Source organism: Drosophila yakuba, chromosome 3R (assembly GCF_016746365.2).
Source record: "Drosophila yakuba strain Tai18E2 chromosome 3R, Prin_Dyak_Tai18E2_2.1, whole genome shotgun sequence".
Classification (NCBI taxonomy): domain Eukaryota; kingdom Metazoa; phylum Arthropoda; class Insecta; order Diptera; family Drosophilidae; genus Drosophila; species Drosophila yakuba.
Genome location: NC_052530.2, coordinates 15310531 through 15336427, shown reverse-complemented (window position 1 = coordinate 15336427; position 25897 = coordinate 15310531). Strand labels below are relative to the sequence as shown.

General features: G+C 43.5%; 6 protein-coding genes across 6 annotated transcripts; 5 read left to right on the top strand and 1 right to left on the bottom strand.

The window, feature by feature from the left end:
• Window positions 1–1031: 1031 nt before the first annotated feature.
• On the bottom strand, window positions 1032–3911 carry LOC6536964. Its single transcript, XM_002097497.3, has 4 exons — window positions 2976–3911; window positions 2278–2747; window positions 1697–2219; window positions 1032–1632 (listed from the first exon to the last, which is right to left on the bottom strand). The coding sequence occupies exons 1-4, from the start codon at window positions 3861–3863 to the stop codon at window positions 1105–1107; spliced, it is 2409 nt and encodes an 802-aa protein (XP_002097533.3). The 5' UTR covers window positions 3864–3911; the 3' UTR covers window positions 1032–1104.
• A 4936-nt stretch (window positions 3912–8847) lies between these two features.
• On the top strand, window positions 8848–14420 carry LOC6536963 (major royal jelly protein 1). Its single transcript, XM_015192545.2, has 3 exons — window positions 8848–9002; window positions 12349–13173; window positions 13549–14420. The coding sequence occupies exons 2-3, from the start codon at window positions 12362–12364 to the stop codon at window positions 14327–14329; spliced, it is 1593 nt and encodes a 530-aa protein (XP_015048031.1). The 5' UTR covers window positions 8848–9002; window positions 12349–12361; the 3' UTR covers window positions 14330–14420.
• A 2691-nt stretch (window positions 14421–17111) lies between these two features.
• LOC6536962 (protein yellow) lies at window positions 17112–19049 on the top strand (the record flags this gene model as incomplete). Its single annotated transcript, XM_002097495.3, has 2 exons — window positions 17112–17400; window positions 17756–19049. Coding segments are annotated over 2 exons (1344 nt in total), but the record flags the coding sequence as incomplete, so codon positions are not given.
• A 206-nt stretch (window positions 19050–19255) lies between these two features.
• Window positions 19256–21195, top strand: LOC6536961 (protein yellow). Its single transcript, XM_002097494.4, has 3 exons — window positions 19256–19676; window positions 19791–20184; window positions 20270–21195. The coding sequence occupies exons 1-3, from the start codon at window positions 19329–19331 to the stop codon at window positions 20761–20763; spliced, it is 1236 nt and encodes a 411-aa protein (XP_002097530.1). The 5' UTR covers window positions 19256–19328; the 3' UTR covers window positions 20764–21195.
• LOC6536960 (dolichol-phosphate mannosyltransferase subunit 3) lies at window positions 21180–21631 on the top strand. The gene is made up of 2 exons (XM_002097493.4): window positions 21180–21333; window positions 21419–21631. Exons 1-2 carry the CDS (start codon window positions 21184–21186, stop codon window positions 21551–21553), a joined length of 285 nt encoding a protein of 94 aa, XP_002097529.1. The 5' UTR covers window positions 21180–21183; the 3' UTR covers window positions 21554–21631.
• A 615-nt stretch (window positions 21632–22246) lies between these two features.
• Window positions 22247–25678, top strand: LOC6536959 (GILT-like protein 1). The gene is made up of 4 exons (XM_002097492.4): window positions 22247–22435; window positions 24542–24676; window positions 24754–25113; window positions 25235–25678. The coding sequence occupies exons 1-4, from the start codon at window positions 22364–22366 to the stop codon at window positions 25418–25420; spliced, it is 753 nt and encodes a 250-aa protein (XP_002097528.1). The 5' UTR covers window positions 22247–22363; the 3' UTR covers window positions 25421–25678.
• Window positions 25679–25897: the final 219 nt, after the last annotated feature.

Below are 25897 nucleotides of genomic sequence, written 5' to 3'. Positions count from 1 at the left end.
AATACGCGCATATAAGCGTTCATTCACTCTAGTTCCCCGCTATCAGCTGAGTAATCGGCAAACATTTTCCCAACGCCTTGTTGGGCGCCATTCATTTGGTTTGCCACGACGCTTAGTTGGTCATCATAAATATAAAAATACACATGAATATATGTTAACAGTTGTGTATTATTTTTTTGTGAAATTTTCGGCCCACATTAGCTGCCCAGCAGCTGATTGAATTGTGTTGGCCAGCAACAACACCAATCTGCCAATTTGATGATACTGCAACAAATGTGCTGCCTGAAAATATTATTTATAAAAATCTCTGAAATCCGCATATATTTGATTGTGGCTGCGTCTTCACAAGCGGAGGCACCAGCCAACCATCATACCAGGTCGGAGCACCGGGCCACCACCTTTTAAGGATGCGCCAAACAACGGAGCAGAATGCCGACGACAGCTTGACGTTGGCGGCGTGCGCGCTTGTTTGCCTATCTGACAACCAGCCGCATCGCCAGCAGCTACGGGTGCGGATATTTCTACGGATATGAGTTCGGGACACGATGAAAAATATTACGCATTCTTACAACACGGAAAAGGTCAAGTAACCATATTTATCTGGCATAAGTCCGAAAGTTTCATGTTCAATTAAAAACTATTAAAACGCTTTTCATTAAGATTAGAGAACATTTATTAGCGATAAACTAAGATGCATTTTAAAATCTATGATCTTAAAAAAAACTATCTATCTAGAAAAATTGCCCTCTATTATCCACATCAAAATTATACGCCTTTTTCCCTCTGTGTAGCGGCAAAGCAGACTGCATTACACGGTGTATTGCAAAGCTGTATTTTTAAATTGAATATTGTGCCAAGAAAATATTAATATATAAGCGTATATTTATGAATCTCTGCAAGCATTATTTCGATATTTTTAATATTTAATTTGCTTTTAATTCCCTTAATTCAATGCACATGTTTGGTTCAACAGGGCGTATGTGTGATCAATATATAGAAGCATTGTAAAGATGCAGATGCTACATGGGGTTTTAAGATTTCATTATAACTGAAATGGTTAACTTAGTCATTTTTAACTAAGGTTTATAGATTGCAATTCTTAGTCTAATGACGTACAATTTTAATATTTTGCACTTTTTTTCGTGAGTTTTTTGATTTCTTTTCTTTTTTCTTAGATCGATAAACAAACCTAAAGAAGCACAACTCGAAGGCAAAGACACAGCTCGCAACCAGCAAAAGTCCCCCGGAAAAGGCGATGGCTCCGCGAAACTGATCGAAGGTGAGAGCCTTGAAAGGATCCTCCCGCACCCTAGTGATCTCCTCGTGGATCATGCGCCGCATGTCCAGATCGCGAGCCCACTTTTGCATGTGACCCGATTCGATGATATGCTGAACCACCGGGTTTATCTGGTGCAGGAGATGGTACTTCTTCGGCAGTAGCATGGTGACCAAATAGACATACATGGATTCCCGTCGATCGAAGCAGTAGAGACGATCTCGTTGGATTCGCGGGTTGTAGAACGAGTGCTGCCTGGAAACAGCTACTGCGATGTTTTCGTTCTGCGCTGCATCATTGAGGCATTCCACTAAATTGTAGCACATCTGAAACTTTTCGCGGATGTACTTGAAGACCTAAAAATGGATTACCATTATGTTTGTTATAGTTCCTTGATGGAGATACCTATTAGTAACTCACCTCCCCATCCTTGTTCAGGTGTCTGACATGCTCGGAGGTGCCCATCACGGTCATTTTGTTGCTATAGATCTCTTGCAGAGTGTGGATCTGATAGGAACTACGTGGAGTTGTCAGTGTGCTGATCAGAAAGCTCTGATATGTATTGCTAAAGAAGAAGCCCATTAGAAACGACAGCGCAAACAACTGTCTTAAAGTAAATGGAAAATCCTGTGCTGGAATGGCCTGGTTAAGCAAGATTCCCAACACCCTCAAGCAGATGGGGAAATATCCATTGAGACTCCGCAGCTTGAAGTCGGAGACGCGTTGAGCCAGCCAAACCACCAGAGAGCATGTGACCACAAAGATCCCGATCAGGAATCCAGCATCCGCATTGAAAGTGGCCACGAAATTGAAGAACCCATGTCGGCGCTTTGCCCTGGCCACACACCATGTGAGTTCGTCCTGGTGATAGGGAATGGAGCTGGAAACGAACTGACTGATGCTCGGGTCCTCATCTATGCCACCGATTAGCATCTCTATTTCACTGTGGTGGAGTAACATATGACATAAATCATATTTTGGTTATATATCAGTTTTCTTACCCGTCAATCAGTTGCTGAAACAGGTGGTACAAGTTGCTGTTTTCGCCCTGCATTTCGATGCTAACGTGCAGGCGTTCGGCGATGGTCTGCACCATTTCGTACTCGATTCCACTCAACTTGAGCTTGCCAGACTGAGTTTCGGGTTCTGGAATGGCTCCATCACCATCCTCCTCTGGATCGGCATAGCTCTCGTCGTCCGCTTCGCCATAACTGGGGGATGTGTCGTTGTAGTCATCTCCATCCCCTTGTAAGCCGTAGTAGTAGTCCTCCACGGGTTGCTCCTCACTGTTGCGAAAGATATATGGTTCCCATGGACGAAACGATGCGGTGAGTGGACATCCACTGAGATCGCGGGGGAATTTATCCTCGAACTTTGCCCGAAAAAATTCCTCAATTGTGGCTACCGGCTCTGAGGAATTGGAACTCAAATCGTTCTCTAGTTCATCATCATCTGTTGGATTTTCAGGGGGCTCATCAGTGTTATCCTCGTTACTAGTATCACTTTGGTTGTCGTAGCTTGATTCAGGAAATACACTTGTATTTTCAAGTGAATTTTCATAATAATCATTGGCAGGCGTAACATACTTCCTTATCAAGTTTTCTATCGTTTTTATAGAATCATAAAACCTAGTTCCTTCAGGATTTTCTTCATTTTCCTCTTGGCTTGCAGACATATTTTCAGCAGTTACAGTTTCTACTGTGCTTATATTATTCTCATTAACTTCTTGACTAGAAGGGGTTTCTGAATTTTCACCTCTTTCCCCAATTTGAAAGTCATTTTCCTCGTCATTCTCCTGGCCTTCACCTCCCTCCTCCTGGTCTCCATCTTGCTCCTCCTGGTCTCCGTCTCCCTCCTCTCCATCACTTTCGTCCTCGCTCTCCGTTTCATCACTCGGATAATCGCAGGCATCCAGTAATTCCACAGATATCACGCGATTGCCACAATTATTGTCCGGATGGTAGGGAAATACAGTTTTGCCGTAGTAAAATTGGTTTTCCTCGCTCTGCCCAATAACATTCACGTTGAAGATCTTCTTGTTTATGAATGTAAGTAGAAGTTCCACCATTAGATCGGTCATCTCCTCGTCCGTTTCCTCCAAACTGCCCAAGTAGACGACGAATTGGGCCAGGGGATTCCAGTTGACCATGCTTTTCCAGTGCTCGAATACCTCATCTAGGTCCTCATCATCCAGGCTCTCCACAATGAGGAAGTAGCACTGCGGCTTCTCGTTCATAAGAAAGTTCGATGTGGAAGGACCCTCCCTGGAGTTGGTTATCACAAGACTCCAAGGATACTTCTCGTAATTGTTCATGCCTCTTAGGAACTGCTCTTCGACATTGGGCAACTGATAGTTGCGATTGAAGCAGAGTACTGAGCCGGAGAGTCCATCCCCAGAATCGAAATATTTCCGCAGCAATGCCAGGATGCAAGCCTCCAGTCCTTTATCCTCGGCCGAAACCTTCATCAGGTTTATTCCGAATCCGTGGACTCCGGAATGCTGACTCAAGAGGAACAGCAAGGCCGCCAACCAAAATCGTTGCTCAGGTGTGGACATGCCGCAAACGAATGACTGAGCCACGCCCATTAACCACGCCCTCTTAGGGCGGGTAACGCACTCCCAGCCCCCAAGGGAATCGACCCTGTTATTATACCGCAATTATGTTAATTTTCAATCTCTGGACTTATTTAAGCCCCTCGGCATGAATAATAGTTTCTGTTTGTTTAGGCCACGTTTTTATGGCCCCCTCATAAGCGCCGAAGCTCCAATTGAATTGCGACAAGTCTTATCTGAAATCTCTCTGAACCAATATGCCACAATGCCTGCCACTTCAGTTAGATGGACTCAGAGCTAGCTTTAGCTTTTGGTTACAATTTATTGCTTAAAATATACAAGATATACAAAATATGCGCCAAGCTATAATTTATAGTAGCTAACACGATCGAATAACTATATTTTACAGTAATTTTAAGTTATTGTGTACTTTGACTTAATATTATACTTAGCCATTTCTTTAATACAATTCAGAACATTTATTTTGAAGTACCAACCATTTTCCAGATAAATTGTGCAGCACTGACTATATTTTGACTATTTCCTACCACGGTTGGGTAGAGTCTTACCCCTTTGACAATAAATACAAATCGCGGGAAAAACCAGGCCTCGCATTTTGGAGTCATAAATTAAATCATATCCACTGTATGTAAAAGAAAAACAAATTAAATAAAGCGCGTGTGCATAAAAAATGAAATACACGACCACATTGCAAAATCTTGGTGGTCACCAGATTTTGATCCAGCAAATTGGCCTCATTTTTATTTTTCTCTTTGCCAGCAACATATTTCAAAAACGCACAATTTTTTATGGCTTGCATTGCGAAAGAGTTACCATTTTCAATTTCCATATTCGTCATTTCATAGCCAGCAAGCAATAAACGTTTAACACTTTATTGCTCACACCTTCACAATCATTAAGTCCAATTAGTTCTTAATCGGGACTATCTGGAACACTAAAACGCCACAATTAGCCAATCAAGAATCAATCATTGCAAGTTTGTTGCCAGCACTGTGTATATAAATTTCAGAATTTGAATTATAAGGCAGTTTTGTTGTACTGGCAGATCGTAAAAGTTGGGCCAGTTTTAAGTTCTGTGGTCATGAGCTACAAAATATGTTAAGTATGTGGAATATTTGAAATGCGTTAACCGGGCGAGTAAATCGACTGAGAGACGCTACTTGTTATGTCTGCGTGCGCCTGTCTGATCTTAAATTAATAATAATTTATATTATTTGAAATGGCTTTGTATGTACCACAAGAAAAAAAACATAAAAATCACTTGCCTAGTCGGTATGGTAATTTGTTAAAACATATTTGTGTCTGCAGCACAAAAGGAAATAGACTTGTTTTTTACTTTCGAATATAGATTGCGGATTAATGAATAGTACATAAATTTGGACTGCAGAATAAGTACATAAATTTAATATATTTTTTCTTACTCTTTTAAACAACGAGCACTTCTTTTGGGTGAATATGCTAAACCAGCACTTAACCATTTCGAATGATCTTAATATTATATTTTAAAGCTTTAATAATTTGCTCTCCAACTGGTACTGTGACCACCCCATCATTAAGCTGCAATTTGCATATACTCGTACTTCTATCATAGAAACCTTTCCATGACTCATTTGACAAAAGGTATTCGAATTTCGTTATGCCGCAAGCGTGCATTTCGGGCAATTTATTAGCTTGACGTTTGAAAACAAAGCCGGCATGCATGTCCGGCGCACTTCAACCCCTCTGTCCCCATTATGCCCGTAGATATAGTATATCGGATCAGTCTGGTCTGCCATACTTCGCCATACTTCGCATTGGCCACAGGCGTCAAAGTCAGAGTCAGTTGCAGCACTTTTGGCATGGTGCTGACCTTCGCCAAGAGAATAGAAACGATCAAAGCTGCACCTAGAAAAAAGATCATTACCGAACATATGGAGGTAGAAAAGAAAGTATGTATATTATGTATGCGTACCTAATGTCAAATAATCTATTTCAGCTTTACAATCAATGGCACCTCATTTTTCATTCATGCAAAATCCTAAATGACCCCCATTTATTTATTTCTGTGTGCATATGGGTAACTAGTGGCCACACATACTCGTACTTCAATACTGATTTATTGGGCTTATGGCTGAAGTAATAATAACTCTCCAACCGCAGTGCTCGAGTTTTATTGGAGGATATTGATAATCCAGTGGTATTCACAATCGACGGAAAACGAAAGTGTGGGCCACACAAAATAGCTCGAAACAATTGTGGCTGTATCTCTGTGAGTGTCTGTGGGAAACCGAAACCGGCTGTTGGCACACCTTCTGCGGAGGTGAAGCCTTCAAGCCACATTGGCCTAATTGGTATAAATGCAGACCATTACCGAAGACCAAGAGGCAAGCACTTAAGCAGGCCCATTAAAATCGCTTTAGAATTAGTGCTGATCGCGATATTAGTCGATTGGGATCCGGCGCCTAGAATGCTTGGCCCAAAAGGTCCCAGTTCCACCTAAGTGGCTGAAATGTTTACCAAATCCACCGAATTCGTCAAGACCTTGTCGCCGATGACGGAGACGGTAATGAAACTGTCAACGGGCGACAACAGCTGCCTCCGTCCAGCCAGATTGATTCAATTAAACTCACATTTGTGCGCACAGAATGCGCAAATGAAGCAATTGCACTGCGACGATGACAAGGCATTTGGAGAATTTGAAACCAGCGGATAGCCAGAAAGCCTCAATTTGAGACATATTTAAAGTTCATTTCGTAATGGACACAATGAGAGGAGTTATTATTTTAGGGCTATTATTTTGCTTTTAGGTATATGGAATGCAAAGACAGACACATTTTGATTAGGCACAATATACTTTGTATACAATATATGGCACATTTTTTAATTAACAATATTATAAATGTTTATTTGTTTACACATTTCTCCCGGTGTGCAGACTTAGGCCATCGTATGGCGATGCGGCTATTAATCTTCCGCTGTTCAGGTGTTCCAGTGTTCAAGTGCTCAAGTGTAAGTGTTCATCGTCACCGAGTCATATGGAGCGAGTGGCCAGCAGACCTGGCGCAGATTTTGTTTCTCCGCAGATTGGTTACTTTCGAAACGGCCAAGCCAAGCCGCCTAATGAGCATCGGTCCAGGGCGTTGTTGTGAAAGGAAACTCTTGATGGTTGTGATAGTTTTGATAGCTTTGATAGCTTTGATAGCCGCGAACCGCCCCGGGATAGGCACAAGCCACCTACGCTTCCGCCCGGCTCGCATCGGATCGGATTGGATTGGATTGGATTGGATTACCCGGTTATATCACCGTATGCCGGCCATATCGGCTGACATTGGCCACAGCCTTGAACCGGCGTGGTTAGAACCGGTACTACATAAACGATTATTTAGATCGTAACTTGGTATTAGCTGGGGTCCAAGTGTTCTCCGAAAATGCGGCAATTAAGAAAGAGAGCCAATGACAAAGTGAATGTCGAATGGGCTTGGCCCATTAGCATGTGTTAATCAGACTAATCATCGATGATAATGCCCCAAGCGGTAGTACTCATCCACGCATTGGTTAATTCGAGAGCAAGTAAAGAAACTCCGTGTGTCACAATGCAAACAAATGCCAAATCGAGCCACTTAATGCTAACTTGGCTAATTCTGCCCGCAAACCAGTTTCGATATAGCGGCTGCAGTCACCTTTTTTGCATAACCCCTTTTAAGTGGGGCTTTTCACGATTTTTTTCTCCTTATTTTGGGTTAGCGCACAGTCGACGAAAATTGTCGGCAGAGAACATTTTGGTGGGTTTTCAATTTGGGGCACCCGTGCCCCAAAAATTCAAATCGGTTGGTATACTTTCCATTTTCGAATGGATGCCAGCAAGTTGGTCCCTCAAACGAGCCGGCTCGTTGGTCTCATGGGCTTTCACTGGCGCCAATATTGGTCAAATGTAAAAATGTAAATGGGTTCCTGCCAACATGTTATGAAACCCGAATCCAGTTCAGCTCAGTTGGACAACTCCGGTGGAAATCCAGTCTCTGTGTGCTAAGCTCTAGCACCTGTCCTGCATTTACCGCTAGCGGAACGAAAGGGTACCGGGTGAATTTTATTTATAATTAAATGCAGTCAGCAGCAGGCGGAATTCGAATGAGAGACAATCACTTATCAATTGAGGGGACCAGAGAATTTAAATACAGCTTAGTCTGACAAACGATAATCAAATGCAGTCTTGGTAAACTGAAAATAATAAATAAAATGAAAATGAAAGGGTGTAATATAAATCACTTAACATATTTGACTGGCCAATTACTTATCAACTGCGGGGGCTCTGAAAATGTAAATAATCTAATAATATTCTTGGCGCAGCTTGAAAATCCAGTTAAAAAGCTAGTTTATACTAACAAGTAGGGACATGTTTTAAGTTAGCCAATGCATGGGGATGCATAAATCTTAAATTTAACTTTAGCAATTACTGAAATTTAAATGCAGCATTGTGTATTTTAAAAAATATCAATAAAACAAATATTCATTTGTGCTGAACTGGCCTCTCGAACTGGTTGTGGTATTTTAATTGCCACCCCAGTACATTTAATTTATAACTGTCTGTTTACCTTAAATTCCGCCGCATCACCATGCGGTACAATGGACTCTCCATTGACAAAAACAGGCGCTGATATGCTGATACAAATGCCGAAATCGCCCAAATGATAAAATAAAACCAAACGATTTATTTATGGGCATGGCGATAATGAACTTGTAAAAAGAGTTCAGCCCAATTGCCGCAGCAAATAACAACTGAATTACAACAATTGGCCGTCGCGTTGCCAGCACTCATAACCTGCAGACTTTAATGCAAATTTGCGGAAACTGGCACCACGGAGCGTATGAGTGATGTGTCCCCAGCAGAAAAGCTGCTCTGAATGTCCGCCCATCGAGTATAAGAGTTGCACTGCAGCAGGAGCCGACCAAGTGGATAGGTTGTTAGGCCAATATAAAGTAACAAAGTAAAGTAACCCACTCTTATAAAGTTCGGTGCGCCTGGCAAACGGAACGCAGTCGCAAAACGGCAACCGCTACGCTCGGACGTGTCGCGCGATCAGTGAAAAGAAAAAGAGCAGAAATTTAGGATTAAGTAAAATATAACAGCCACTACTCAACAACCAGCTCCAGCAAGCTCGAAGTGTATCAAAAGTAAGCAAATGCCAGATGAAGCACAAATTGCCCAGGCCACAAAACAAAAGACTTAGGCAACGAACGCGCCGATTGCTGCCACTTCGCGAAGTGCGGTTTCCAACGGTTAAAGTGCAAATTGGCGTGCATTTAGTTAACTGCTCGAGTGCAGCTTGTGAGGCGTTGCCAATGCCACTCTCACCGCTTGAATTCCGAATCAAAAAACAACATATTTAGAGCCCATCTGACTTCATTGGCAAATCAATAGGCGAAGCCAAGGGTATGCTGTTGCACATTGTAAATTATTAGCCAAATGCGCCAATCGCGTGTGTCAGTGTGTTTTAGTTTGGCTTGTGGCCAAAAGAAGCCGCTGCGGCCGGAGAACGGAACTGTGTTAATTAACTTTTGTTGGCAAACGCATTTTTCTTTAGTTCGGTTTTTGGGCCCAATTAAAATCGATCGCCGCCGCAAAGTGCAGCCACTCTACGTGACTGCCGATTTATACTGGATTTATGACCGCATATCGATGTGCACATGTCTGCTGGCTCTAAGGAAGCTGTTACGGCGACCTTTTCCGCCGTTGGCAAAATCAAAAAAATTCACAAGCAGGTGCTAATCAACCTTCGACAGACATGCATCCGCTCAACTCCGCAGCAGTTTTGTGGTTTATGAGAACACCTAAATCGGGCGATTCAAATAGGATCAACGTATAGTAGTACAACTCAATTGAAATTAAAGATTTTCGGTCTCATGTCCATTGTGGAACGCGTGAGAATTCGCCGAGCGACGAGGTGCAAAACATTGTAGCATTGTGATTCAGATAAGGCAACACTCCATCCAATCGCATAGTCGTTGTGTGTAGTACTAGTTGGTGCAACTAGGTTGAACTTATTTTTCTTAATTGGCCCCCGACGTCCAATGGGGGAATAACACTTTTCGTTGCGTCACGTTTGGCTATGGAGATTTCTTAAAGGGACCCATTAATTAATGGGCTGCCCAAATCTGGCCCACAAATATGACATTTCTATTATTAGGCCAACTGTCTACACACAGATTTATGCTCCCAATGAATAATGTTAATAATGTTAGGCCTTTGTCTACAAGTTTCTTTAGGCCAAAGGTTTTATAGGGGTTTTCATTGATTTATTTGTTCAGCCTAGGCTTTTTCGTAATAAACATAGATATATTTTATGCATTTTTATAGACGTGACCCTTGGAGAAAGAGGGTACACTAGATTCGTAACAGGTAAAAGGAAGACCTTTCGACGCTATAAAGTACATGTATTTCTCATTGGAAATGAGGTAGAATAATTTGGTTCACAATAGTTAGCCGATTTGAACTAAGAAATATAGTACCTAGGAAAAGACGATATTTACATACTTACAAATTTACTTATCACTGAATAAAAGTGCATGTCTAAAGAGGAAAAACAAGCCATTTTCCAAAGGTTACTGAGCCAAACATTTTATTAAACTGATTGTTGTTAATAATTTGGCCAAGAGGTTTGTATCGTGCAGCCAAGTTGTTTTCAGCTTACGCTTTCGAACCACTTCGTGCTGAAATTTAATGGACAAATTAAACGAAAATTAAGCGAAATTTCATTGGGCTGCCATAGCTCATCATCGTGGATGTCTATCAAGCGAAATGCGCACTTCAGCCAAACAAAAAATAACAACATTTAATAACATGTAATATAAAAACAAGTGGTTTTGGGGTTTTCGAGGCTTGTAGCTCCTGACTTGTAAACTTTTTGTAAGCGGTTAGTTCCGCTTGCCGCCCAGTGAGCCCAATACACTAGTGACAAAAACCCCAGTCGAGTTTTCATCTTCACATTTCTTTTCTGAATTTTTTCGAGTTGTGACTTTGGGAAACTGCTCGTGTTTCCTCTCGACGTTGCACAAGTGTTATGTAAAGTGCACAGGTGCGCAGAAATAAATCTATTTTACGCATGTTGCGCCGGTATTAGCCTTGACTTTTCACTCTTTGTTTTATGTAAACCATCAAATGCCAGTTGCCAGGCTGGAAATTACAAAAATTCAATTATCTTTAACTGCTTATCGTGGCACGCGCCAATGAAAGTTTCATGCAGCACGTTGGCCATGTTTCTCTGCAATTTGCCAGACTCAAACGAGTCTGGGAGTTGTCTCCGCCATTTAATAGTGTATGATTTGAGCGAAATCAGAGACAACTGCCCACAGCCAATTGGCCAAAAAAAAATATTCAAATGCCTCTGACCAGTGGATAGCAAATTAAAGTGTCAGTTCCTTATGTCTTCGCACTGGGCAAAACTTGCTGAGCAATTAAAAAATGCATACGCTTTGCGCTTACACTGCGGCAAATCGAGTCGAGAATATAGAGATTGATTTGGGGGTTTAATATAAATAGTTAATAGTTGCAATAGTATAAGAAAACCTGCATTTTTTACCAGTGCATCTTCTGCAGCTGTCATTGAGATCGAGTGTGCGAGTGGGATACGACTGGCGTGAGAAATAAAAGCACGCCGCAGATGCAAGCGCACGTATCTGATGGATGCGGACACTTCAATCCGGACTGACCCGGCTGCATTGCGAACTCATTTGAATACAATCGCCAAGCCCACTCGGCATTTTGCAGTCTGCACTCCACAATCCGCAATCCGCATACCGGCACCGGCACCGGAATTGGCACATTTACATGTAATATGTATCACCGGCAATATCTTTTTCTGCACTTGGTTAGAAAGGCTTCTGCTATGACAGCGAACTAACCTTATTGGTTCCATTTAAAATGAGTGAATTGGCTGGGAAACCCATCAGTAGTTTACGGCATTGTATGTAGATTGTAACTCACCAATTAAAAATGCATCGTCTGCAATTGCTGAAAACGACTTGCTAATCGTTTGGAGCTAATTCATTCAATAGCACGATCCAGGGTTTGTGGTTCTTCACCTATTGGTTATGCATTTATTGCATGTGGTTTTCAAAGTCTTTACACTACAAATAAAGATTCATAAGCTCAATTAAAATCGGAATGCGATTAAGATAAAAATGATTATTCACGGTGTTCATAAGCAAATGTAGACCATATTCAAAGCCATTTATAGAAACAATATCTTCAATTGAAAGGTTATGCTTAATATTCATAAAGGTTTTCGAAGGGTTAGACACTTAATTAAGTACAAAACAAGCTAATGCTTTCACAAATTTCAATAAGAGGCTATTTTTATGTTGGGAAAATTTCTGATTCCGATTTCCTCCCATGACGATTGTCCGGAAATAGAAATGATAGATAAGCCCCCGCAAAAGCTGAATTGCAGCAGTTTAAATTCTGGACTTGCAGTGGCTGCAACATCAAGTAATTCTCTTTGATTGCTCTAATATTTTGCAGACCTCCTCTTGCCATGATTCGCATCCTAGTGGGAGTGATTTGTGTGGTCCTTTGGTCGCCGGTTAGCCAGGCTCTAACCCCTGGCCTGCAGGTGGCCAAGCAGTGGAAGCTCCTGCGCTATAACTTCGAACCTCAGGCTCCGGTCTCCGATCCGAATTTCTTCAATCCTCAAAATGTGCTCATCACGGGCTTGGCTGTTACGGATGACCGGATATTTGTGGCCACGCCGAAGCTCTTCTCCGGAGTGCCCTCGACTGTGAGCTGGGTTTCCAAGGCCCAGTTCGGGGACTCCCCCACCCTGAACGCCTACCCGGACTGGTCCTTCTCCAACACAGGACGCAGTGACTTCAACTGCAGCGATCTCATCCTGACCTCGGTTTACCGCCTGCGTGTGGACTCCTGCAACCGCATTTGGCTGCTGGATGCTGGAATTTCGCGGTCCCTGGAGGATTACGAGATCACCTGCCCGCCAAAGATCCTGGTCGTGGACTTGGCAACGGATCGAGTGGTGAGACGTATCGACTTCCCCCCGGAGGTCCTGCGGGGCGAGTCCCTGTTCACCAACATGGTGATTGATGAGACGACGGCCAAGGGATGCGATGATGTGTTCGTCTATATTACGGACACCGTGGAGCCGGGAATTATAGTGTACGACAGTGGCAAGGACGTCACCTGGCGGGTTTCCCATCCAGCCATGTATCCTGATCCGGACTTCGCCCAGTCCGAGATCCATGAGCACCGCTTCGTTCTGATGGACGGAGTGGTCGGCTTGACTTTCGATGAGCGCTCCGGTGTGGTTTACTTCCAGCCCTTGGCCACTGATAGGTGAGTCAACTATTAATTGAACAAATTTGATAGGTATTTCGATTTTTAAGTAGAAAACCAACCAGTTCATTCAGCCGCAAATTACCCCCAAAATACATAAAATACCTTTATTGACTTAAGGCAATTGGTCACGTAACTTTAGGAAGGTATGATTAACTATAATGCCTTGCATTGCCTTTCAAGTTTCAATGCTAGGTTAACTGTTGAAATAATGAACATTAAATTAGTTCGAATGACTTCGACTTCGAGTTATGTTGGGCTCACCATAAATAGGTTACTTATTGCTTTGTTAAATATAACAACAAATATAATTGAATACCATGAGTGTTCATCCAAAATAGTTACAATAGCTTATGTTATCCATTTATTTTCCAGAGTTTTCTCCGTGCACAAGAATGTCCTGCGTGCGGGTCCTTTGCCAGACGGCAAGATGCTGGACGTGAAACTGGTGGGAAAGAAGAGCTCCCAAGGCATTGGCCTCTCCGTATCGCCCTTCGACAGCAGCCTGATCTTCAGTCCCCTGAGTGAGACAGCCATCGCCTCGTGGAATCCAACGACCAACCAGCAGTCGGTGCTGGCTTTCGATCGCGATCAACTGCAGTTTGTGGCGGATATCACCACCACCAAGTCGGAGCCGGGAGTTATCTATGCCATAGCCTCGAAGTTCCATCGCTTCTTCCTGAAGAACCTGAATGCCAATGAGTTCAACAACCGCATTGTTAGGCTGGAACTGCCCGCTGGCAACTCGCTGCTGGGTCATCGAGTCGCCCTGCCCGCACCACCCACTCACAACAGTTTGCTGAACTACGGCGTCTACAATACTCACGGCCAGGCCTCCACGAATGCCCTGCAAACGTACTTCACCAGTCCGGCGCTGACCACGCCCTTCACCACCAAGTCGCCCTTTAAGTTCGAGACCGGCGGCATTGTCAACTACGCTGCTCGCAACCCGTTCACCGCCCTGAATCAGGGAGAGGCCTTCCCGCCCAGCAAGGCGACCAGGGACAACTACCAGCGATCCTATTTGGACACCCTGGTGGGCACAACCGCTCCGGCGGCCACCACCCGAGTGGTGTCGGTGCCACCCACCGCCTTTAGCGGTCGCCACAGTGGCTACTACTATCAGCGGTCCACGCGGTCGGTGGATCAGCAGTGAAGGACAAGTGGCGTACACTCTGCGTATACGCAATGCTCGCAGCAGCTGGTGTAAATATAAAGTGTAAATTGAATAAATTATTTTAATGAGACATCTGCTTATGTGTATTGATGCCAGGCTTTAATGGGTGATTTGTGCTCCAAAGTTGAAGCTGTACCACAGATCATCAACCGAAAAGTTTGAGTTGTAACTTCCTATTGCGAAGCCTGGAAGTTTTATGAGCATGGACACAAAGTTCAAAAACGAACTCATCAGTGGAAAACCCATATTCCGGAAATCTGCAGATTATAAATGGGCCGCTTTTAACTTATAGCTCCAGCGATTATTATTTATAGTTTCCCCTCTCCAGCAAGAAAGCTACAAAGTCTGATTAATGCCGGCCATAAAGCTTACTATTTATTGCACTCAAACCAATTAATTAAACGTTAGTATCGGCGGCGACACCTTACCGAGGATTATTTTCGCATTAGTATGCATTGGAAGGCAGTGTCACAGCTCGGGCGATTAGCGAAGACATTAACTATAAAGTCGGAACGAGTCCGCCACCTGTTGCAGATTAGTGTGGTAACACATATACCAAATCTGGAACACGGCATTAGCGATTGCCTGGCATTTGATACTCCGGCAAGGTGATAGCCCAACTTCCGGCAGTCGTCCACGCATCGTTGGCCATATATATTACTTCATTTTGCAAATACAAATTTCGCTTATTAGCACTCTTCTCGACTTAAAGGCGAAGTAGAGTAAGGTTAAATTAAATGTGCGAAGAATATTAAACTTCATTTTTTGCTAAATTCAAATCCAAATCCAAATTTAGCGACCAGTTCGGTCATCACACAGTATTCTGTTTTAAATGCCATTAATAATTTGTGGCCAAAACCGGTCGATTGGCAGGCGTCGGTGGGATTAGATGGTATCGCCCGCTGCAGGCAGTAATTGATGGAAAAACAAGAAACAAATTTTATAATTGCACAGGGGCAAGGTGGACAGATCGGCGACATTTGCATGCAGTCAGGTGTGTGGGATTGGTAATTGATTATTAATGTGATTTCGGGCAATCAATTGAGACACTTTCTAATGCAGGCAATTGAATTTAAATACTTTACAAGCAGAAATGTTATTTAAATGTAGATACTTCCCAATTAGTTTACAATCTTATCCGAAAACATGAAACTGGTTTTATTGATACATTATTTTTTATCACGACATAGCTTTTTATCTGCAATTCTTTACGATGTTTAGCTTACTAACCTGTTACAAAATCATAAACTTTACATTTCGGAAAAAGTTCGACAATAAAATTGAATTATAAAAAATATAAAGGAAGAGCGAATGACGAGTGAATGACGAGTTCGAACCCGTAAAAATTTTATGACTTTGCTCTCATTTAAATTGAATGCATAACCCCGTCCATAAAGCTTTGTTTTAATATTATGGTGCCCAAAAAAAAGGCTGTCAAGCGACCAAAGTGGACAGAATGTCCAAGTGGACAAAATGATTTTTGATTAATTAAACAAATTAAGCCTAGTTCCCGTCCAATGCACAGTCGTTGCACTCAACTGACACTTAAATGAGGCGTGAAACGACAGCCAAACAAGTTTTTGCCACATTTAATGAGTTTATTTCTCCATTTTACTGGTTTGCGGAATAGTTCTCAGTGGCGCGCGCCTCCGCCACTTTGGTTTTGCATTTAAGAGGCAATAGGCCATTCTGATCAAAAAGCCACAAGCACCCAATGATTTATTTATTGGGGAATATGTGTTCATTTAGCATGCTTAAGATTACTGTGTGCGATAATGTGCTTCCGATTTGAATTTCAAAGTCATTTGGGCAATTAAGTTTTACTTGCAGTGCCAATTTTAAATTCCTCTTATTTAAATATTTAATCCAAAAAGAGATATCATTCATTTGATGTAAACACCAATTAACTATTTGTTATTTTCTTTTTAAAGCTTGAATATTAAAAATAAAGGGAAATAAATGGAATTACACATTATTATTTTTGTCATTAGCTTTTCCCTTTTTCGCTGGCTTTTATACAAGTTAAGTACGATCACCTGAATTTTAATTTTAAGGTGCTTCTATTAGCGGGGAACCACTGTACTGGTACTGGTGGCCCACATCTGAAGGAGCCCATTAACTATAAACTATAAAGACCACTGAGTGAATCACGGGCATTTCGATATTCATAAGCTCGGCTAGCAAGACGAGTGATAAGAGCTGTGACATAAATCAGTTCCGACTACTACTAGTTCGGGTTTTCTTCAATGTCAACACATTAAATCACTTTTGAGTCTGTGGAGTTCTATTTGAGTTTTGTTTAAATCTTGTCTATTAAGTTATAGCATTCTTTATAGCCAAATATCCTAATACTTAGCCCTTCGAAAGATAGTTCACTTTATTTGCATAATGTCATTGTTATTATCAAAAAACAAACAGTAACGCTTGTAAATTTCACTTACCAGTTACTTATTTATAAAGTCACCTTTTTGTATGTTTCGTCAATAAAGACATAAACAGCGAAATACCCGTAGCAAGGGTAGAAAAACAAAAGAAGAGACTCCAGAGAAATGAGCATATAAAAACAAGCAAGCAGATTCAAAATACAATTTAAAAACCAGTTGGAGTAAGATATACCATCTTGAAATGGCTTCTGGTTTTGTTGTTTCCCAATTTCGTATGGTTTTTTGGCGTGCGATGGTTTAGTATAATGGCAAGAGCCCTCGCGTAAGGATCTCTCATCGTGACAAATGACTCGTAAAATGTAAAATTTAATAATCACTTTACGGTTGACAAAAACTCAGTGATATTTCCTCCTAGGCTTATTCTAGCCCTTGCTGTGTGGATCGCTTGCCCGAGTCTTTGCCTGGCCCAGTACCACATTAATCCTCCCAAGACCCTCTTCCCGGACTTCAGGTTTCCCTCGGATCACAAGGATACACCCATAGTGTTTGAATGGAGGAATCTGCAGTACGGCTTCCCCAGTGAACAAGAACGAGAGCAGGTGCTCCGAAATGGTCGCTACAATCCGGATAGTCCCATTCCCATCGACATCGATGTTTATTACCCACGTAAGCATCGCACAACAGAGTGGCGGGAATCACATATCTAGTCATTTTTTACATTGAATAATTAATTAATAGTATTTGACAACTTGGTGGCTTTACGCTTGATTAGTAACATCTATGTAAGCAAGTGAGCTGTCAGCCAATCACTTTGCATTTTGAAATAGGAACATACAACTTAACAACAAGTCACCTCCAGATTTACTCATTCCATTTCTTTGGAATTAATTGTAGAATATGTTTAACATTTCAATTAATTTTCAACAAGAAGAAAAGGAATAGATCCTTTTGATAGCCTCATTATTTTACACTGAAACCGCTGATGACCTTGTAACCCAAATACTCTTCACCTAATTCCCAGCTAATGGCGGTGCACCTCGACACTTCGTGACGTCACCCCGCTTCGGACAGGGAGTTCCCTTCTCCCTGGCCTACGTCACCAATGTGCAGCGGGAGAATGGCAGTGAAATCCAGGCCTATCCCAGCTACCAGTGGCACAGCAGCCACGGAGCGAACTGCGATGGTCTGACGTCGGTGTACCGCGTTCACATCGACGCCTGTGGGCAGATGTGGGTGCTGGACAGCGGGGAAATAGAGTTCGTGCAGCACTGTGCCCCACAGGTGGTGGTCTTCGACCTGGCCACCGATCAGTTGATCCATCGCTATCGTCTACCCGAAACGTCCTACAAGGCGAAGGTCAGTAGGTTCGTGAATATATTTGCAGACATCCGGGATCCGCCGCCCAGTGGGCAGTGCAAGGATGTGTTTGCCTACCTGGCGGACCCCACCAGCAAGGCCATAGTGGTGTACGATGTCGTGGGCCAGAGCTCCTGGCGCATCGAGAACAAGTTCACCTATCCGGATGCGAGGTTCGGAACGCACACGGTGGCTGGCGAGAGTTTCGAGCTGCTCGATGGCCCCCTGGCCTTGGCAGTGACTCCTTTGGGACTGGGACTGCGCCGCCATCTGATTTTCCATGCGCTGACCAACGAACTGGAGCTGGCCATTCCCTTGGATGTCCTGAATAACGCCACCAATTGGCAGAAGGGCTTTAGCTCCTCCCTGTCGGACTTCATTACGCTGGGCAAAAGGGGGATTCAGTGCGCCACACATGCGATAAGCAGGCGGGGATTCTGGTTCTGTGGCTTCCTGGAGCCCATCGGCATTTTCGGCTGGGACATCCGAAGGCCCTACAACCGGGAGAACGTCCAGCCACTTGCTCTGAATCCGGTGACGCTGCAATTCGTGAGTGGCATGAAGATTGTCCGCAGACCTGCTGATGGCCAGGAGGAGCTGTGGCTGCTCTCCGACCGCCTGCAGAAGATATTTGCCGGAACCATTGACTACAGGGAAATCAATTACCGGGTGATGCGATGCGATGTGGATGGCCTGCTGCAGGGGCGGGGCTGCTTCTAGGTGCACAGAGACCCTCGAGATCTGTGTAAACACTCTTAAGCCGACATAAAAGATGTCCATCCATAAATCTTGGGACCATTCGAAGGTGTTTGCTTGACCGCCACAGGTACACGACCTTTGTCTTTGTCTCTGACTTTGATGGTCAATTACACTCGCAGAAATAAACACCAAAATGCCACTCACTCTTTATCAGCTTTCTTTTTGGGAAAAGTCTTGTTTAGTTTTTACATATACTCATACCTAAGATTATACAAAACTTATAAATAAAAGTCAAATTAAATAAAGAACCCTATTATGAGATTTGGATAGAAAAACCCCTCTTTTAAAGCTATTCAAAAATTAATAATTGAATTGTAAATATATAAATAATATTATGGCAAACACTACGTTTTTGTGAGTGTACTTCAGATTGAAGGTTCTGTTCTTAGCAGGGCCTACCTGCACATCTTCAGTCTTCGGCAATCGTTTGAACCGCGCGGACTGTCACTTAGCACTTAGCAGGTTCCCAGTTGAAAGCCATGTGGGTCGTCCTCCTCGCGTTATTCTGTGCAGTCCGGGGCCAGCAGTTGGTCCTCAAGGAGCTGCACACCCTGCACCAGTGGACGAACCTCAGTTTGGGCGACGACCTCGCCAAGGGCAATCGCTTCCTGCCGGTGGATGTGGACATTGAGTACGGCGATGAGGGCAGACATCGCACCTTCCTCACGATTCCGCGACTGGGGATGGCCACACCCTTCACGCTGGCCACCGTGGCTGCGGAGCACAATGAGCTGGTGGAGAATCCCCGACTGGAGCCCTATCCCAGCGCGGAGTGGCATGTGCCACCCAACAACTGCTCTGGCATCACCTCAGCCATTAGGACCTATGTAAGCACAAGTATAGGAATCTTTTGCCCATTTTATATTTTAGCTGCTATGAATATGGTTTCATGGATTTCTTGAGTATACAGCTTTTCAACTTCCTGACTATATTCTTCCCAGATCGACGAATGCTGGCGTCTCTGGGTGGTGGACTCGGGGCAGGTAAACTCCCTGCAGCTGTGCCCGCCCCAAATCCTCACCTTCGACCTGGTGAAGGACGAACTAGTGCAGCGCCACCCGCTTCCTCCCGATGCCTACATCCCCAGCGTGTCCATCTTCACGGCCCTGGTGGTGGACCTGGCCGAGAGTGGCACTCCCAATCGCTGTGTGGGCGGCAGGGCCTACATAGCCGATGCCTGGGGCTATGGCCTCATCGTATTTGACTCCCTGACGGGACGATCCTGGCGCATCGAGCACGAGTCCATGAAACCGACACCTTTGCTGGGATTGGGACGCTCCAGCAACTCGCAGGCGGGCATATTTACAGTGAGCCTCAGTCCCAGTGAGGCGGAAGGTAACATTTTAAAGCCAATTACAATAACTAACAACAAATAGCTGACTTAAGATAAATCCTTAGAATAACTAATCTCAATTTACAGAGCGCTTTTTGTACTTCCACACGCTGAACGCCTTCAATGAGGTCAGGGTTCCGCTCGCCCTGGTCAACAACGAGACCTTCTGGAAGTCCACGAATGCCAGCAGAAGCAGAGATGGCTTCCACAGCCTGGGCACCCGGGGAATCCAGTGTGAATCTGAAGTGATGGACCAGTCGGGGAATCTCTACTGCAGCCTCATCAGCTTGGGCGCTCTGGTGAAATGGGAGGAGTCCGTGGCCAACTACACGGCGGACGACCTGCGGGTGGTGGCCTACAATCCGCACAAGATCAAGTTCGTCACGGGCCTCAAGATCAACCGGAATTCCAAGGGAGAGGAGGAGCTGTGGGCCTTGAGCAGCCAGCCGAAACTCTTTGTGGGCGGCGACTTGCCCGAGAACGAGGTCAAGTTCCAAATAATTGGCTGCCGAACCGCTGACCTGCTTGCCAATACGCCGTGTACAGTGGGCGCCACAGCAACCACGCCCACCAACGTTTAATTAAATCTTAGGTTTAACGAGTTTGAAACTGCGTCTATCGATTACTGCGATTTGAATTGCTGGCTGTAAGGGCCTGGCTGCTACGGCGCAACTCTGCCTATCGATTGGTAACTGTGGTTAGCTGGCTGCTTTGGCGTTTGTATTGCTAACTGTAGATAGCTTTCTGTTGTCGCACAGGACCTAAGATAGCCAATTGGAATATTAAACATTGTCTAACTGGAAGATAGCTCATTGGAGAAGTGCCAAACATTTATTTACTTATTGGAGCCACTTCTTACTAGATATTAGGAAATGATCGATAGCCGCCGGTCAATATCGATATCGAAGTGCCGGGCGAACATCGGTTCAAGGTCCAGCTCTATGTTTACGTGTAGAACTTTTTTTCGATTTAGTTTTGTTTACCAATAAATTTCGTTAACCATGACCAATCTACAACGCTGGCTGTTCTACGCATCCCTCTTTGCGATTCCCTATCTTTCCGTTCTCTTGGGAACTGTGCAAACGCCATTGACTACCAAGTATTTCCTGCACATTCAGCTTCTGCCACTTGTGCTCCTCGTGATTTTTGGGGTGAGTTCATGGATAGGAACCTAAAGGAATCTACAGAGATAACTGATAACTACTCTTATTGACTACTACTGTATATTGCCCTCAGATCTATTCCGTCTGGACTGTGCTGTATAGAACTCTGACTTTCAACGATTGTCCCGAGGCCGCCAAGGAGCTGCAGGAAGAAATTCTGGAGGCTCGCAAGGACTTGATAGCCCAGGGATTTCGGTTTCGGGACTAGGGGACTTCCAGCTCCCAGGACTTGTGCATGTTAATCTGTAATTCCATTATTTATAAAACCAAAAATCAAGCAAATGTACTTACACCGTATTTTGTGTGGGCGAAAGGCTTGTTGGGTCTGATTTCCCCAGGTGTCGGAAGTTTGTTCGCCAATATATGTTGAGGTTTTGAAAAGTCTTGCTTGCAAAGTATGAAACATTGTTGCATATGTATATGTTCGTATAAATTGTTCCTTAATTGGGTTGCGTTCACTGCGGGCTGAATAAAACACATCTATATTACTATGTCGCTTAAGGCAAAACTAAACTAAAATAGTTACCAGGTAAAATATGGTTGGCGGAAGAAATCGGATACTAAAAACGTCTAAGAAATACAGTTTTAAGCAAATCCGCAAGAGTATGAAAGCTTCGGCTATCTAAAACCATCTAAAAAACTATATATGTATGTACATCTCCACTGCTCTCTCATTTCCCTCAACACTTGGCTTTAACTCCCTCTCCGACTGGAACTCCGATCGAGAGACTGGAATAAGAGTACAACAGAAGCCCAGCCCAAACCCGAACCCAAATTATAGTGCAGGCGGCAAGTCTCCCTCATCGCTGCCATCGTTCCAGTCTGGAAATTGGCTTTCGACTAACGACGGCGGGCAAGTGGCAACTGGAATTGAAACTGCGGTCTAAGCGCCAAGCTCTCCACAACAAACAACAGTTCGCGCTCAGCCACCGAACCGCTAACAACACGACTGTCGTTCGTTACGTGCTGACTATTTACCTGCATATATAAGAAATTTAGAAGAACGAGAAGCCTGAAGATGAGTCACAAAATCGCAGCCGTGTGCCTCCTGATGAGCTGCCTGATTGCCTCCGCTTATGGCGCCGCTAAGGTGAGTTTCCGGCTCGGAAAACCCTCCGTAGAGCTTGCGAAAAAATCCGCAGACCCAACTTAGCCATTACACAACAAACAGCAAAGCGTGTCAGGGGCATCCGAATGGCGTTTACCATCTAGGTGAAGACGTGATTAAGTCGAATAACTAAATAGAAGGGAGGAGGGGAGGTAGATGGAAAATACAATATACAAAAACCATAGAAAAGCTGCACCCTTTTCGTGGCAGCAACAAGTGGCATTTCGAGAGTTTAACGAACTGGGCCACCAGTGAGTCGGATCGGAAAATGCCGCCACCGTGGAAAAGCGTACGTATGTATGTATATGTGAGGTGGAGAGCGCCCTGTTGCTCTGTTGTTATTTTCATTTGGGCGAAGAACCGGTTCGAAGACCAGTTTCGATTTCTCACAGAAGAACCGGTGCTCGCCGGCTCAGCCCCAACTGCAACTTCATTCTACACTGAACACAATGCTTATGGGGTTCCCTAAAGTTACAGCAATGTCAAGCAGAAGATACTTAGTGTATATATATTTAATTCAAGCTAGCAAATTTCTAACGCTAAGAGTTTTTTTTTTAACAAATTGTTTATATAAAGTAATTAATCCAGACAATTTATATAAATTTAGAGAGTATATCTAAAAGCCATATATAGTAAATTTCAGTTTACTAATTGATATGATTAGCTTTCTACAATTATTCATCCATATTTTTAGCACATACTTTAGCACACTAATATATATGAATGTAAATGTGTTTTCATCACGTCCCAAAGCTATGTAGGTATAATTTTTTTGTGTGCACATATGTCCGGTACAGTGATACATGAATGTATATATTGTATACATATATACTTAGCTGAGTCTGCTGCTGTTGTTGTTTAGATCGAGAAGAATGGCGGGTTCTTTCAGCGATGTGTCATTAGCTTTTATATAACTTCAACTCCAGCAATGGCAATTTGCATTTGTGTTCATACACGTCATACCAGTACATATTTGTGCTTATATTCTTTATTTTTTATTGCCCCTGCTTTTCTGTTGGCATTGTTCAAGCGTTTGTGCTTCGATCACGAGCTTTCAGAAATGTACTTATATTGGCCTTCTAAACACAGCTTCAATTTGGGCTTAAATAGCCAAATGAAATTACATTAAATGCCATTTGATTGCACAGCTACTAATAAATAAACATACGTATTACAAGCACGTAAGCTTGAAAATAAAGCATTTGTTGTAAAATATTTAATTTTTCTACGTATTTTTTGTTGACTGTACACAGTTCCTAAAAAATAGCCGTTTGATGAGTTCTTAAAAGAAAGCCAAAGTCAGCAATATTTCTCTGATTGAGAAATACAAATGTGTCGCCATTTCTAAGTTCATTTAAATTGGGGGAGTAAGCTCAAGATAACAAAGCAAATATACCTAACAACAAATCCGAAAACCATATTGCCAATAATGAATATCCAATGATAAACTGCAACGCAGTTAATGCTTTAGCTTAGAACTTTTCAGGAGATAGTAAGATTGAATTTGATTTTGTTGTCCTGGATATATCCATGCTACATTTAGTACAATACAAATCAAGCCATGATTAATTCGATACGTATGTAGATATGTATATAGTAGGTACATATTTATTTTCCTCATGTACAGCCTTCATCTGCATGGGGGACCAAGTTCAACAATATTTTGGCTCGAGGACTGGAGCATGAGGCAGTTGTCCCCAATTGATAAACAAAGGGTAGCCATATTTGGACCCTGTCCACTCAGCCGCATGAGATTTGCATGCCTCGGCTTGGCTGCACTCTCGAAAAATGCAAATTACGCAATGCACCCTCAATGGCCATTGAACAGACTGCCACCATTACATATAACGCAAAATGGGTAGCTCAAATATAATACCACTTAAATTGCTTAATAATCCAACTTAATAGTCCAACATCAAAGCAAGGCAAAGTCTTGTGTAAAGTCTTGAGTTTGATAGCTCTTGAGATCTTCTATAGAGACTATAGATTAGTTAAATGGATCAATATATAATGATAAACAAACTTAAATATATTTTGTAATCTCGTAATATATAAGACTAATTTACCGTACCCTGCTCTGCTCTACAGGTACCCATCTCCATCTACTACGAGTCCCTGTGCCCGGACAGCGCCAAGTTCATTACGGAGCAGGTGTATCCGGCGGTGAAGGGAGAACTGCGCGACGTGGTGGAGCTCACCTTCGTGCCGTTCGGAAAGTCTCAGGTGAGTGGCCCCTTGGCCCCGTTTGTCGGCAGGACAATGGCTCATTTGCATGGCCCCTGGCCTGGCTTCCTCCGCAGTTCGTTACCCAGGGCTCCGAGGTGACGTTCACCTGCCACCACGGACCGAACGAGTGCTATGGCAACAAGGTGCATGCCTGCGCCATCGAGCACATCCAGGCCAACTCCTACCAGGTGGAGTACACGCGCGAGTCGCTCACGATGGACTTCATCAACTGCCTGATGAAGGCCGGCAAGAATTTCCCGGACAACGTCTATCCCGGCCAGCGATGCGCCTCGGAGAACCACATCAACAACTGGGAGAACATCAAGACCTGCGCCAACTCCACCGAGGGAATGGTTCTGCTCAGGAAGGCCGGCGAAACCACCATGCGGCTCAAGGAGCCCCTCACCAGCGTGCCCACCGTCCTGTTCAATGAGGTGAGTGAATCATATCACATAGAATGGTCAAACAGAGAATAGACCATTGCAGTTAGCCTTGAATTAATCCTTGACCAACAACCTTTAATGATAACAACCTATTCTATTCATCCACTTCCAGCAATTCGACAAGAAGGTGAATGATCGCGCCCAGGTGAACTTCGTGGGCACCATCTGCCAATACGTATCCGCCCCCCAGCCGCGCATCTGCAACCAGCACAATGGAGCCTCGACTCCATCCTTGGCCAGCGTAAGCGCCATCCTTAGCTCCCTGCTGGGTCTTTGGTTTATCCGCTCCTTCTACTAAGCTAAGCTAAGCTCAACTGTCCACTCTCTCCGATGTTTCCGCTTATATAACTCTTCCAGCCAGCTCAGAACTCTGGCCATCGGGAATCTCAACACTTAATGCTGTATTTTACCCTTGAACTTCTTGTTGGTTTGTTTTTAGGCCAATTGAAACGCAAGCCGTCCAATTATGCAGCTCGAATATGTGTATCAGAAATCAGAAATAAGTTTCGAAAGAGCTGATCGTAAAGTAGCAATTAAACAAAGTTGATACAAAATATGAGACTTGAAGTTTTTCTATTCTAACATTGAAGGTAAGTCGGTTATAATGCACCTTTGTAGGTGCTCAACTACTAAACTATTTCTATGAATGTTATTGATTTTGAATGAAAGTTTGAATTGAAATGATGAATATGAATACAAAATGACTACATGCATACCCTGAAGCCCTATTTTCGCAAATCAACTGATAATTAAAAGGAGGATCCTCGGTCTTTTT